This window comes from Myotis myotis, unplaced genomic scaffold (genome assembly GCF_014108235.1).
Source record: "Myotis myotis isolate mMyoMyo1 unplaced genomic scaffold, mMyoMyo1.p scaffold_m19_p_3, whole genome shotgun sequence".
In the NCBI taxonomy this organism is placed as follows: Eukaryota; Metazoa; Chordata; class Mammalia; order Chiroptera; family Vespertilionidae; genus Myotis; species Myotis myotis.
Window position 1 is genome coordinate 166,917,445 of NW_023416335.1, and position 14,867 is coordinate 166,932,311.

Sequence of the window (14,867 nt, forward strand, 5' to 3'; positions counted from 1 at the left end):
AGTGAGAGAGAAACATCAATCAGCTGCCTCCTGCACATCCCCCACTGGGGATGTGCCCACAACCCAGGTACATGCCCCCGACCGGAATCGAACCTGGGACCTTTCAGTCCGCAGGCTGACGCTCTATCCACTGAGCCAAACCGGTTTTGGCATAATTATTTTTTTTATTACTACTTCAGTTTCAGTAGTTGTAATTGATCTGTTCAGATTTTCTGATTCTTTCTGATTCAGTTTTGGAAGATTGTATGTTTCTAGGTATTTATTCATTTCATCCAGATTGTTCAATTCCTTGGCATATAGTTGTTCATAACATTTTCTTACAATTCCTTATATTTCTGTGGAGTCAGTTATTCTCTTTCATTTCTGATTTTATTTATTTGGATCCTCTCTTTTTTTCTTGATGAGTCTGGTTAAATGTTTGTCAATCTTGTTTATCTTTTCAAAGAACCAGCTCTTGGTTTCATTGATCTTTTGTATTGTTTTTTAGACTATTTCATTTATTTCTGCTCTGAATTATTATTATTTCTTTTCTTTTACTCATTTTGGGCTTTGTTTATTGTTCTTTTTCTAGATCCTCTAAGTGTAAAGTTAGATTGTTTATTTGAGATTTTTCTTGTTTCTTGAGGTAGGCCTGTAATGCTTTGAATTTCCCTCTTTAGACTGCTGTCATTGTTGTCCCATAGATTTTGGGAGTGTGTGTTCCCATTTTTATTTGTTTCAAGGTATCTTTTGATTTCTTCCTTGATCTTCATTGTTAATCCATTCATTGTTTAGTAGCATGTTATTTAGCTTCCACGTCTTTGTGTGGTGTTTTTTTTTTTCCTGTTTTTTTTTTCTTGTGATGCAGTTCTAGTTTCATATCATTATGGCCAGAGAAGATGCTTGCTACTATTTCAATCTGCTTATATTTATTGAGACTTGTTTTGTATCTTAACATCTGGTCCATCCTAGAATATGTCCCATGGGCACTTGAAAAGAATGTATATTCTGCTGCTTTGGGGTGAAATGCTCTGAAGATAGCAATCAATTAAATCCTTTAAGGCTGCTGTTTCCTTTTTGATTTTCTGTGTGGAAAATCTATCCATTGACGTTAATGGGGTTTTAAAAACCCCTAGGATGGCTAAATTACTGTTGATCTATGGTTATATCCTCTTGTTGGATTGATCCATTTAACATTATATAATACCCTTCTTTGTCTCTTGTTATGGCCTTTGTTTTGAAGTCTATTTTGTCAAAAATAAGTATTTCTGCCTCAGTTTTTTAAAAATTTTCATTTGCATGAAATATCTTTTTCTACTCTTTACTTTTATTCTATGTGTATTTTCTGTGTATCTTTCATTCTGAGGTGGGTCTCTTGTAGAGTGCATATGTATGGGTCTTATTTTCTTATTAATTCAGCTCCCCTATGTCTTTTGAATGGAGTATTTAAGGCATTTACATTTAGAGTGACTATTGATAGGTATATATTTATTGCCATTTTATTATTTTTTAAATAAAATGTTTATTGTTGGAAGTATTACATATGTCCCTCCCCCCCACATTAACCCTCCAGGCCCTTACCACCTCACTGTCTGTGTCCATGGGTCATGCATATATGCATACAAGTTTCTTTGGTTGATCTCCTCCCACCCACCCACCCAGCCCCACCTTCCCTCTGCTGGGTGTGGGTGTGTATGGAAAAGACCAAGCTGCACACCAAGACCAGCTTTTACCAGCACTGGGCCCAGGGGCAAGTCAGCAAAAGTCCCAAGGCATCCCAAGATCTGCCTCCACCTGCTCGTTGCCTGACAGGCTCTGTCATTGAAAGATACTCTGGTGGTACTCGAGTTGCATGAGGCAGGTTCTCAGTGAGTTGCCAGGTAGGGCAAGCGGTGTTCACCAGACCGATACAGGTTCAAACTTAGTGCCAGTTCTGGGTCTGAAGTCACTCAGCTAATGTCCCAGGATAGATCAAATCTACCTGTCACCTGCCGGGTGCTGGCAGACCTTTATGGTGGCACAGGTTCTCAGAGAGTCATCAGAGTGAGGCCAGCAGAGTTTATCAAGACCAAAAAGACCAACATTTGGCTGTCTGAAGGGTGGGCTCTGCACCATCCGAGCGAGTTAGGGGAAATGGTCCCCATCCTAGAGCCACTCAACTTAGTCTCCTAGATTATTTTTTTAAAGCATCTGAAGTGATTCCTATTTCTAGTCAGAACGGAGGACTACTGGTCTAAGTCACCTATTCAAAAGATTTGTCCACAAGTCCATCATCTTGTCTCTGATTATGATCCATTAAGAAATAGTCTATAGAGTCATAAATCCAGAGGATTTCAGAACTGGGGGAGATCTTTGAGAGCGTATCAGTGAATCTGCCTTTCCTATTTTAAGGTGAGAATAGAGAGGCCCAGAGAAGGAAAAGACTATAACATCATTTAGAATTGGATTATAAAATGTTTTCTCTTTTCAAATAAAAGTATGTTTTAAAATGTTTCTATTTATAAGTGATCCTCGTTACATGCACCATTTTGTGGTGCTTTAAAATTCTTATTATTTGTTTTTTTAAATATTTTGTTGGGAATTAACTGTCATAGCTTAGCCAGGACTTAAAAATAAACAAACCCTCATTCATCGTTTTCTTTTTAAATATATATTTTTATTGATTTCAGAGAGGAAGAGAGAGATATAAACATCCATGATGAGAGAGAAACTGATCACCCGCCTCCTGCACATCCCCTATTGGGTATCGAACCCGCAACCCGGGCATGCGCCCTTGACAGGAATCGAACTTGGGACCCTTTAGTCCACAGGCCAACACTCTATCCACTGAGCCAAACTAGCTAGGGTCCATTCATTGTTTTTAATTCAATAGCAATTCTTGAACAGAGATATCAATTGAGCAGATACATACATGTGCCAATAAAAAGAATTTTCTCAAAGGCTGTTCTTTCCAGGCTGTTTTCAACTATATAAGTTTTTAGTAATTACTTAACTATGAATTTTTGTCGGTGAAAAGATATTTTTAACTTTGTGGTATTTACACTGCTCAGGTACACTCACTGCTCTAATTAAATTATGCTTCAATAAAAAAAGTAATATGTAGTCATTTTCCTATATCCAGTTACAGTTTGAATTCATTAACTTCTGGAGTTTATCAGTATTTTCTGTCTTTGGAGAAATCACAACATTTTCAAAACATCTGCATAGGGGTAGGTTAATTCCCAGGCATCATAGACTGGGTATATTGACAACATACCTTTAAAGCATCACATGGGCACCTGAACAGAAGAGGAATTGTGGAGCTGTAGGAGCAGGTGTCAGGATACGGTGAACAAGATAGGATTCAGGGACAATCTGTCTAAGGAAGTGAGCAGCTCATTTCCCTGCCCCAAACAGTTTCCTTTAACGCAGAGCTTCTCATCCTCAGCACTACTGAGTTTGGGGGCCAGATAACTCTTTGTTGGGGCTGGTTGTCCTGAGCATTGTATGTTTAGCAGCATCCCTGATCTCTTTCCACGAGAAGCTGGCGGCACCCCTTCACTTGTAAGGATCAAAATGTCTCCAGACATTGCCAAATGCCTCCCAAAGGATGGGGGGCATTTAATAGAAGGCTTTAATGTAACACTTCATCACAGGTAAACACTCAGCCACGGGTTGGTCATTGGAGAAAGACATCACAGAGAAATTTGGTTTGAAATTGAAAAATAAAAAAGCATGCAAGCAAGCAAGCTAGGCTTTGAAAAAATGTAGGCATGGGCTTGGTGGGAAGGAGTGGGAGGGAATTAGTTCAGGGCCAAGGGATTGATGTGAACAAAGCAGAAAACTGGGTAACATTGCAGGACTGGAAGGTTCAGAAAGAAAGTCATAGAAGAGAAAAATTAAAGAGAACTTTATGAGCAATTGAGGCTTTGAATTTGAGGTTCCAGAGATTAGACTTTATCCTGCAGACGTTAGGAGCAATTATGACTGGTGGGGTAGGGGGAGAGGAATGTATAAGACATATTTTCAGGAAGAATCTGTGCCTGTAGATGGGAGAGGGGAGGGATCAGTACGTAGCATGGAGGAAAGCAACGGGCAAAGTCAGGATTGTGGCGTTGAAAAGAATGAGAGGAAGGGAAGGGGCACTGTGAAAGAATGTTGATAAGACTTAGTGACTGATTAGATATGAGGTAGCAATGAAGTGATATCCAGCTGGATTCCAGGCCTAAGGGATGAGGAGAATGAACATTATCTTTAACAGAAACGGAAAAGGTGATGTGTGAGGTCAGGTGACGCATTCAGTTAGGCATGTGGAGTTCGAGGGAATGGCAGGCATCCACATGGAGAAGTCCAGAGGGCAGCTGTAGTCTAGATAGAGTTTGTGGAAATTTTTCTGAGCAGGAAGGAACCTGAAAGTTCATCTCCCTCCACCCTTCTCATTTTACAGATGAAGAAACATGTGGCACGTTAAGTGATGTGCTTATTATCAAGTAGTATTTATGAGGGAGATCCTATTTCATAACCCAAAGGAATTCTAGTTTTACAAAATGAAAATGCCTGGGGAAAAAAAGATGCCCTGTGAGATGAACATGACACTGCAGGCTTGAAACTGTAAAAAGGAAAGACTTTGGAGGAAAGCCTGGAGGGCGAGAGCCACCCCTGCACTGAGGGGCAGGAGGGAGGCGGGGAAGAAGGGAGCTGGCAAAGGAAGCCAAGAAGCAGCACTTAAGGAGGCCGTGAGGAGCAACTTGGTGGAGGTCAGTGAACAGTGCTCCATGCTCCGGAAGGAGTGAAGAGCATGTGGACTGAGAAAAAAAGGCCTCTTGTCTTGATTAGGAAGTAGTAGCAAGAGTAGCCACCATAGTCACCATAGCTTACAAGAACCAGGCCAGGCCCTGGCTGGTTTGGCTCAGTGGATAGAGCGTCGGCCTACGGACTGAAGGGTACCAGGTTCGATTCCGGCCAAGGGCACATGCCTGGGTTGTGGGCTCGATCCCCAGTAGGGGATGTGCAGGAGGCAGCCAATCAATGATTCTCTCTCATCATTGATGTTTCTATCTCTCTCTCCCTCTCCCTTCCTCTCTGAAAAAAAAAAAAAAAAAAAAAGAACCAGGCCGGGCACTGCTGTAAGTGCTGCACATGGACCCAATCGTGGAATCATTATAACGACTGTACGAGGTGGGTCTTACTTTATCTCAATTTTACAGAAGAGGAAACTGAGGCGAAGAGGCATTAACCTACTTGCCCGGGGTCACTCAGCTCCTAAATGGCGGAGCCAGAGTTTGCCAGTCGGGCGCGGTTTCGGGGGAATGATGAGGCCAGGAGCAAGTTGTTCAGCCTGTTGGCAGTAAAGAGAGGAGGGGCAGGTGGTAGTTCATAGTTCTAGACACGGATACTTTCCAGATACAGAGCTGAGAGTGACTGACAAGTCGGGGAAGCCAGCAGAGATGAAATGGCGATACAGGCTCCTAGCACACCTGAGATCACTAGTGCTGGTTACGTTGTGAGGTTTGAGTGAGGATAGAGAAAACACCTTTTCTTCTTAGATTGCTGCCTGGCTCCCAGCCTGTTCACCACCAAAGGCCATTTTTATTATTCCCCCACCTCCCAAGGGCCTCAGGTTTTCAAAGATTTTGAGTGGCCACTTTAAGCTTTTATTTTAATTGAAGTATAATTGCTATGTAGTGCAATATCCAGGTCTTAACTATACTGTTTTATGAGTCTTGACTACATCGTTAATGTATTAATTCATTTTCCATTTTTATTACTTGAAAATATATAAAATTGCCAGTTAGAATCTAGGATTATCACATCACATTAATACAATCTAGCCAAAAGCAAGCATACCTGACATTTTAGTTAACCTGTTTAGCCTGTTTGAATTTCCAAAATACAGAAAAGCAGCTCTTAGATCCTTACCATTACCATCTAAGAGCCTGTTGATTCAAAGACCCCACGTGGGTAAGGAGGCTCAGTGAGTTATTGGGAGAGATGGCAGGAAGAACAGGACCCCCATGGGCCTTAGAACCACTGCCCTGGTTGTCAGGATTGCTTCTCAGGAGTTGGGCACGAAGAGGTGTGATTTTATTGGTTCTTCAGGATAAAAAACAAACAAACAGTGGTTCATAATAATTTAAAAACTAAGTGAATGTGACTGGATACTTAGTGATATTAAAGAATTCTTGTCATTTTTTAAATTTTTGATAGTGATGTGGCAATATTGTTTGAAAAAATAGTTTTTCCCTTTTAGAAATATGTGCTTAAATTTTTACAGAGATAGGATATCTGGAATCTGCTTTAAAATAAGTCTATGTGATAGTGGGGGTAAAACTTCAGCCAGACTGGCTTGAATTGATAATAGTTGAAGTTGGTACCTGGGGGTTCATTATTCTATTCTGTTCACATTTACATATGTTTAAAAGTTCCCATAATAAAAAATGTAAAAGGGAAGAAATTATAAAATTATGAATATTAGTCAGGGTTTAGTATAACAGGCATCTTCCTGTGTGTGTTAAACAAAAGGGATTTAACACAGGGAATTAAGTGCCTATAAAATTGTTAGAAGAAATGACACAGCAGGTCTAGGCCAGGCCTCTCGGAATAATGACCAGAATACCACCATTCAACTGACCTGCTAAGGAAACTTCTACCTGTGCCTCCATCAGGAAGCTGGGAAACCAGGAAACCAGGAAGCTGGTTCCTCCTTGTCTCCACTGCATGTTCCAGGAACACATCACTTGAGCCAATCTGATTATCAGGAACCCATAGACACAAATTGTTGGCTCCAGTGCTGTCTGCTTCATCTGATAGAACTGGACCAGCCAAAGGGATGCCTTGCCCCCAGCACCTTGCCCTCTGATTGGTGGAATCTAAATCAGATCTAGAACCCAAGCTGCAAAGGGACATGGAAAATATAGTTTTCAATTCTCCATCCTCTGTAGAACTGGACTACAATGAAGTGGGAGCAAATATTTGAGAGGACCAATCCACTACAAAGTATATTAGCAATTGAAACTGTATTTCAGCTTATTTATCCCCAAAAGTAATTTTGAACAATGTTTAAGTTACACTACATTCCTTGGTTTGGTTTTCCCTGTAGAATCTTTACATCAGCTCCCGTAAATCTCCTATTCCTCAAGAAACATGTACAGTATCTTGCTCTCCTTACTCCAACTGGGCTCATCTGAATGGGCTCACAAGGCTGTTCTGTGCACATTTGGTCTCTGTGTCTTTGCCTATGCTGTTCCCAGTACTGTACAAGAAATGCCTTTCCTATCCCCCAGTCTAAATCCTATCTAGTTTTAGACATTGTGCAGGTCTTAACACTGTAAAACCTTACCTGATTCCTCAAGGTCCCATTTACTTTCCTTCCTTTCCTGCCTCCCTCCTTCCTCCCACCCCTCCTTCCTTTGTTCCTTCCTGTATGTACATATGTATGTATGTCTGTCTCTGAAATCCTTCTGGACTTATTCTTTGTTCTGCCATATAGTTTGGTTCTATCATGCAAGTGTTTTATGGTATATTATCACTTTATGTGGGATGGTGTTGCTTGTTTAAATAGGCTGTAAGCCATGTAAAGCCAGACAAGTTTGTATATCCTCTCCTTTGCTACCTAACACCATGAAGAGCAGAGAATAAGTTTATATATTTTACATTGATCGTATTAATAACATGTGCCAATAAGCATACCAACATAATAATGTAGTGAAGGATCAGAAATGTCTGTGCTGAGTAAATTGTAATTTGTTATCTAATATAAATGTCGAGAGAGTAATTATGGTTGTGTTAACATCAAGATCTTCACATGATGACCCCATTCAGCTTTTTAATTAGTTTTATAGTCTGATAATTGCTTTGATCTTTCAGTGACACTATAATTTTTTGTTTCTTGAACTCCACCTGTACCCCATGCCTCCGTGCTATTGATTATCTTCTCCTTCACTGAGAAGTCTCAGCTCACGCCTCAGCTCTGCCTGTCAATCTTCTGTCCACCAAGCAGTGTAATTGTCCAGTAGTAACATGTTGGCCACCAATTTATGGTATAGTCAAGCGGCTAAACAATCATTAGAAGTAATTGTGTAGACCTGTGTTTACTGACATAACTCAGTGTAGGAGACCATATCTTGTTAAGTGAAAAATATGTTTTTAAACTGTATGGTATGATTTCCATTTTTAGAAATGTATACATATTTTTTCATTTGTATTCATTCTTTTCATTTGACAGGTATTTACTGAGTGCCTACTGTGTACCAGGCGCTATCTCTATGTGCATACAAAAACCCTGGAAGGTCATACTCCAATATATATACACTGATCGTCTCTGCTTGCTGAGATAACAGGTGACTTTTTTCTTTTTACTTGTTTCCTTCTTTATTTGCAAACTTGTTTTTTACAATTTTTATACAAAAACCTGTATTATTTATTAATAAGGAACTGGTATGTTTTTTAAAAGCACTTCTTCAAAATGCTTACAATATAAAGCTACATAAAAATAGGTTTAAAAAAGTCTAAAATCCTAATTATAAATAAAATAGAGAGAGGAGGAGGGAACCTAGAGAGGGAGAAAGAGAAGAAAGAAAAGAGGAAAGACATGAAAATCCAGCAGTGGCTATTTTGGGATGGTGGGATTCTTTTACAATGTCTGTTCTAAAGACTCTACAGTGAACCTGTATTAGTTTTAGGATCAGAAAAAATATTTTTTTCTTTTTCAAGACCCAGTGCAAATGTGACATTTCTGTGATGCTGCCTCAGACCCCTGAGTCTGACTTTTCCCAAACTTTCACATCCCTTCCTCACCTGGCACTCCATAAATATGAACAGTGAGTGGATTGTGTTTTCTGCATGCGGCCTCAACCGTAGTGACAGTGTCACTAACTTTGTTAACTTTTCCCATTTTTCAGTCTTCATTTTCAAGAATAATTAGATTTCAGATACGTTATTTCACAAAAATAAACATTTATCCTTAAAAAAAAAATGATTAGGGCACACACTATACATGGACAGAGGAAAGACCATGTGAGGACATAGTAAGGAGGCAGCTATCTACAAGCCAAAGAGAGGGGCCTCAGAAGGAGGTGTGGACTTGATCTTGGATTGCTAGCTTTCAGACTACGAGGAAAAAAAAAATTCTCTTTAAGCCAAAGCGGGGGAAAAGTATTCTATATGATTAACTTGATATTGGTATTTGCCCAATACTGACATATTTTTAGTGGCCAGGATTTTCTGTATTCTTCTTATTCTTTCCTCTTTTTGTCCATTTTTAAATGACTGCTTTTATGTGTGTATATATACATACACACACACACACACTAGAGGGCCAGTGCATGAAATTCGTGCACTCGGGGGGGGGCGTGTCCTTGAACCAGCCTGCACCCTCTCGCATTCCAGGAGCCCTTGGGGGATGTCCAACTGACAGCTTAGGTGGGGAGTGGTCCTAAGCCGGCAGTCGGACATCCTTAGTGCTACTGTGGAGGCGGTAGAGGCTCCCGCCACTGCCACTGCACTCGCCAGCCTTGAGCTCAGCTTCTGGCTGAGCAGTGCTCCCCCTGTGGAAGCGCACTGACCACCAGAGCGCAGCTCCTGCGTTGAGTGTCTGCCCCCTGGTGGTCAGTGCGCATCATAGTGATCAGTCGATTTGCATATTAGCCTTTTATTATATAGGATATATATGTGTATATGGGTATGGGTGTGTGTGTGTTATTTGTATAAACACATGCACACACACATATATTGATATGAAAGTTTAAGTTCAAACAGTAGACTCCCGATTTATGGTTAGTCAACCTTTCCTTTCCTTAGAAAGCTTTTGTCTAGTGTCCTGCTTCCTATCAGTTTATGGAGAGCCAAGGGCTCCTTAATCCAGACTGGAAACTCCATCCACTGAATCAACTTCCTACCAGCCCTGTAGCATCACTTCAGTAGCCTCTGAGGGAGCCATACAGGAGACGGCCAGTGCATTTGTGCAGCTTTCATCAAGGGGGCCCAAGGGGTAAGGTGGTGTTCAGTTGTCTTAACGCAGTTCATCTTTTGAAAAGTAAAGATGGGGGTAAACCTGGCTACTGTGTGAAAGCACTAAAAGCAATTAGAAGTGGCCCCTCTCTCGTACTACCACCCTGGCTGGAAGAGGCAGCCCCGAGCTGCCACGTGGGGCTTAGACCAGGAGTTCACGGAACTCACATCTCCCTGCCCCGGCTTCCTGCTCTCCAGGAGAGACCCTGCCTGCAGGAAGGTGAAGCTCCTGGAACTTGAGGTATTAGAAAGTATCTATGTTGTGGAAGTTGTAAAGGATCCCGGGACCGGGGAGGTTTCATTCTAGATGGGAGGCTGTGTGAATAAAAAGGAGTAATGTGTGGCCTGGCTGTGTGAGAACGAGGAGAAGAAGAAAATCCTGGATAGATATCATTCTAGGGTACTTTCTATGGGTCCTGAACATATTATCAATTAACCAAATGCTTCTTGAGATATGCAGGATGTTAGATGGGCACGTTGGTGTTTTGACACTAAACTGCAATCATCTTATGGAATTCGGGATCAGAAAAAATATAAAAAGGTCATTCAATTACCATTGGAGATAAAAAAAATTTCATTGACATTCTGCTTCATTCCATGGTCCCCATCACCTCACTGAGATTCTCCCGGTGAGGATCCTGCACATATGGAAGCCTTACTTTTGAAACTGCATTCGCCACGCTTGCCAATTTATTTTTATTTATTTATTTATTTATTTATTTCTCACCTGAGGATATTTTTTCAATTGATTTTCAGAGTGGAAGGGAGGGAAGCGGGGGGCAGAAAGAGAGAAACATTAATGTGAGAGAGACACATCGATCGTTTGCCTCCCACACCCACCCCGCCAGCAACCAAGATACTTGCCCTTGACTGGGAACTGAACTGGCGACCTTTTAATGTGTGGGCTTACCCTCTAACCACTGAGCCAAACCAAGCAGGGCACCACCTGCTTTTTGATTTGTGATGCTATGTGTCTGAAACTTGGTCTCCTCCTTGTATACTATTGGTGACCCCTCAGAAATTTAAATCCCAGTCATTCACATGGGGGAAAATGTGAGCTCTGCAAATCTTTTGTTTCTGATGAGGAAATGTAGTTTCAGATGGATTAACCTAAATCCCCTGAGTATGAATTTTTAAATCTCTAATTCCCTGACATGGAGTGATTTCATTGCAGAAATTGAATTAATCTCTTGCAGTTGATGGATAAACTGCTAAATTTCAAAACACAGATTTGTCCTTTGCTATTTGACCTCTGGGTTGGGTGGTTGATCCCTCCTGATGCCATTTATTGCATTTTTATTCAACTGGGAATGCTAAATCAGAGGTGCATTTGTGGCTCTGTGGTCTGTAACCAGCTATATGTGTGTCCTACGAGCTGACACATTCAAGTAACCAACTTGCTTTCATTTTAAACATACTGTTTTATAAAACGGTATCTATATTGCCTGCAGCTGACATGGTATTCCTATAAATGTGAGCATAAAGATTGTGGGACATAACTCATTTTATAGTTAAAAATGGAGGGAGATTTATGAAAGGCATAAAATATAGAACCTTTCTAACTTGATATACAAAGATCGCTTTGAGTAGCAAAATGTAAAAGTTGCATTATCAGTACATTAACTGTTTGTTTACTTAAACTGTCTTAATCAGTTGGTTATAGTCATATGTTTAACTATATTTCACTGTGTTATATTTTAGGGGTGTCAAGCTTACATTTTTGCTGCTATCCACTTGTAAATACACTCAGAACAGGAGAATTTGGACGAAGTTTTTGACTACAGGTACTTTATAAACATGATGCATTTCAAAAGTGGACTCGAATTAACCGAGTTGCAGAACATGACAGTGCCCGAAGATGACAACATCAGCAATGATTCCAATGACTTCACTGAAGTAGAAAATGGTCAAATAAATAGGTGAGAATTTTCCTAACACTTTCTATCCAGTAAAAGAGTTGTCTCTAAAATATTCTGATTTTCAGTTATTCTCTTGAATTATTCATTACTAAAGTTATGCTCCATTTGAAGATGTAATTTGAATTTCTTATTTGACATCTGTTGGGCATAGTCTGCAGTAGCAGATGAATCAAATAGGAAAGCAATTTATTCATCCTTTCCAATCTTTCAATTGAGTCTAATAAAAGTGTATAATACATTGGCCCCCAACCAGCCCTAACTTTTCAGAAGCTCTGTGCTTAGAATTAGACAGACTATTGGCCTTTCACTGCAACCCACATCTGACTGTGTCCTATAGTCATCTGACCTCGCCCACATTTTTAACCAAGAAATGGTCAAAGTCCCATTTGCCACTGTTCCTGTGTTAAAACTACAAATGCACTATTACAAGCATCATTTGCAACATGGATTTTAAATAATAAAAACTATAGTTGAGCCCAGATGGCTCTATGAGAAACTGTAGTAGAGAAATAGTACATGTAGCAGAAGGAAAAGAAAAGATGCCATGAGTGAGGGGAGATAGAGATGCAGGTGGGAAGAGTGCTGGCCTAGAAGCTTTTGACCTCAGCATGTCTGTCCAACTCTTGGGTTCTGAGTTTCTTAATTTCCAGGAGTAGGGCCAAATGTCTTTATGTTTTTAATGATGTGGGCATTCTCTGACCTCCTGAGTTTTAGTCCGGCCGAATGGATCCTGTAGCAGGAAGGTCTCCAGCTTGGGAGCTAGTGGTGTGGCTTGTTTGAAGCATGATGCCTCTAAAAAGGCTACGAGAAGTGAGGGGAGTGTATGGGTCTCCTTATTAGAACAGCAACGATGCTACACTTTTTTTCTTGGGGTGGAGGGGTTGTCAGAAGGAAATTGGGGTAGAGGGAGATGACAGCATACATCACCTAGCCAGGCATCATATTGGGAATAATGTCCAATAGTTTGCTCTATATTCGGATGTAGTGTGTACATAAAGAAGTGGAAGTCCAGTATAGGTAGCTGCTATCATTCACACATACATACTCAGAAGTTTCAGCCCTGCCTCTTCTTCTTTTTCTCTTCCTTAAATGTTCTTAGTGGTTAGGTCTCCATCCAGACACTTCCTCATTAGAATCCCAAGTATCATTTACTGTATTGTGATATTTCTGATTGTTGGACTCAAGTTTACTTCTTTTACCTTTTCTAAGTCAAGTTATTAATAATAATGAACATTTCTTTTTCTTTTAAATATATTTTTATTGATTTCAGAGAGGAAGGGAGAGGGAGAGAGAGATAGAAACATCAATGATGAGAGAGAATCATTGATCGGCTGCTTCCTGCATGCCCCCTACTGGGGATCGAGCCCACAACCCGGGCATGTGCCCTTGACCGGAATCCAACCTGGGACCCTTTGGTCCTCAGGCCGATGCTCTGTCCACCGAGCCAAACCAGCCAGGGCATAATGAACATTTCTTGACTGCCAGCTGTGTTTACATGTATTGCCATTTATCCTTATAAAAGCATCATGCAAAGCATTATTTTGCAAATAAGGAAATTTTTAAATTTTTGTGTACAAGTAAGGAAATTGAAGCCCAGAGAAATAAAATAACTTGCTTAAGGGCATACACAGGTTCATCTGAAATCCTAGTCTTTTTACTCTCTCTGCCTGCCTCTGCTTATAATGCTCAGGCATTAGCTTGTTCAGTTAAACTCTAATTTATGCTCTGTACTCCTGGACTGTTCTGCAGTCACTGCTGACCTCCTCTTAATGGTACATGGGATCCCAACCATTTCACAAGTAGGACACTTTGGTTTTATAACACAGCTTCAATTCCAAAGCAAGGCAAACCTTGAAGACCTTAAAATGGGAATCATTCTAATACTCAGTTTAGAGTCTGGACTTGATCTTAAAGAGTTTTATTTACTAACAATATTCAGTTTTTGAGTGATGACCATTTTCACCCCTGACTTGGGCACCTTGCCCAGTGAACTCACATCTTCTGAGACTGTGACAAAGGCAGTGAGCTGGTACAGCAGGTTTGCTGTTGGTGTTGACCACTTTTTTGCAGAATTTGGTTCCTTTACTGCACATGCGGTGTGATACATTTATTTCTTCATTTATCTTATCTCCCCTCTTTCACTGACACAGTTCATGAGCCTTTCTTTAGTTTGGCTTTAGGACAAATAAAATTAAAAACAACATATGCCAAGAAGCCAAAAAGATAAATAAAAATCAGGATCTCCACCATGATTGCTGCCAAAGCTATACCTAAATACCTCTCATTTTTGTTTTTTTTAATATATGTTTATTGATTTCAGAGAGGAGGGGAGAGTTCGAGGGAGAGGAAGACAGAAACATCAATGATGAGGGAGAATCATTGATTGCCTCCTGCACGCCCCACACTGGGGATTGAGCCCGAAACCCGGGCATGTGTCCTGACCGGGAATCGAACCATGACCTTCTAGTTCATAAGTTGATGCTCAATTTCTGAGCACACCAGCTGGGCAATACCTTTCATTCTTCTTATAGCTTTTTCATATTGATGGGAGGAAGGTAGGCTCAATTATATGCGTCGAAGGGAACGAGCCCCCGAAACAGGGAACTTCTATGTAACAGTTCCTCTTTTTTAGGAAACTAGAGAAAAATGTTGAAAACAAATATTGATCTTTGATCACCTGGCATCTAGCTTACAGCTTTGCCTGGAAACTCCCCTATTCTTAGAATAATGTTTTAAAGTTTAGGCAAAAATAGAGTAGAGTCATTTGGGCATTAGAACAACTGCCCCTATTCCAGTTCAGTTGTTTTATTTCATAATTTTTGGGTTATAGTCCTAGAAATCTATACCTAGAACAGCAAAACCTTTCAAAATGCCCACTAGACCAGTTCTGCTAACATTTTTTGTTTGTTTGTGGTGTGGTTGGGGTGGTGGTGGTGGAGTAGTGGGAGTTTGCTAACATGTTAATGTGCATAGGAAATATCT

At 40.5% G+C, this 14,867-nt stretch overlaps 1 protein-coding gene across 6 annotated transcripts in view; it reads left to right on the top strand.

Moving 5' to 3' along the window:
- Nucleotides 1-14,867, top strand: part of SLC38A1 (solute carrier family 38 member 1) — a 74,979-nt gene that overhangs the window by 9,871 nt on the left and 50,241 nt on the right. For 3 of the 6 annotated variants that reach the window (XM_036298766.1, XM_036298764.1, XM_036298763.1), the window contains 2 exons: nt 8,183-8,297; nt 11,668-11,885. In XM_036298766.1, the coding sequence (XP_036154659.1) occupies nt 11,764-11,885 (122 nt within the window). In that variant the 5' untranslated portion in view covers nt 8,183-8,297; nt 11,668-11,763. Of the gene's footprint in view, nt 1-5,055; nt 5,137-8,182; nt 8,298-9,756; nt 9,947-11,667; nt 11,886-14,867 lie in introns of those variants that run through there. The other 3 variants (XM_036298767.1, XM_036298769.1, XM_036298765.1) reach the window with 3 other exon arrangements.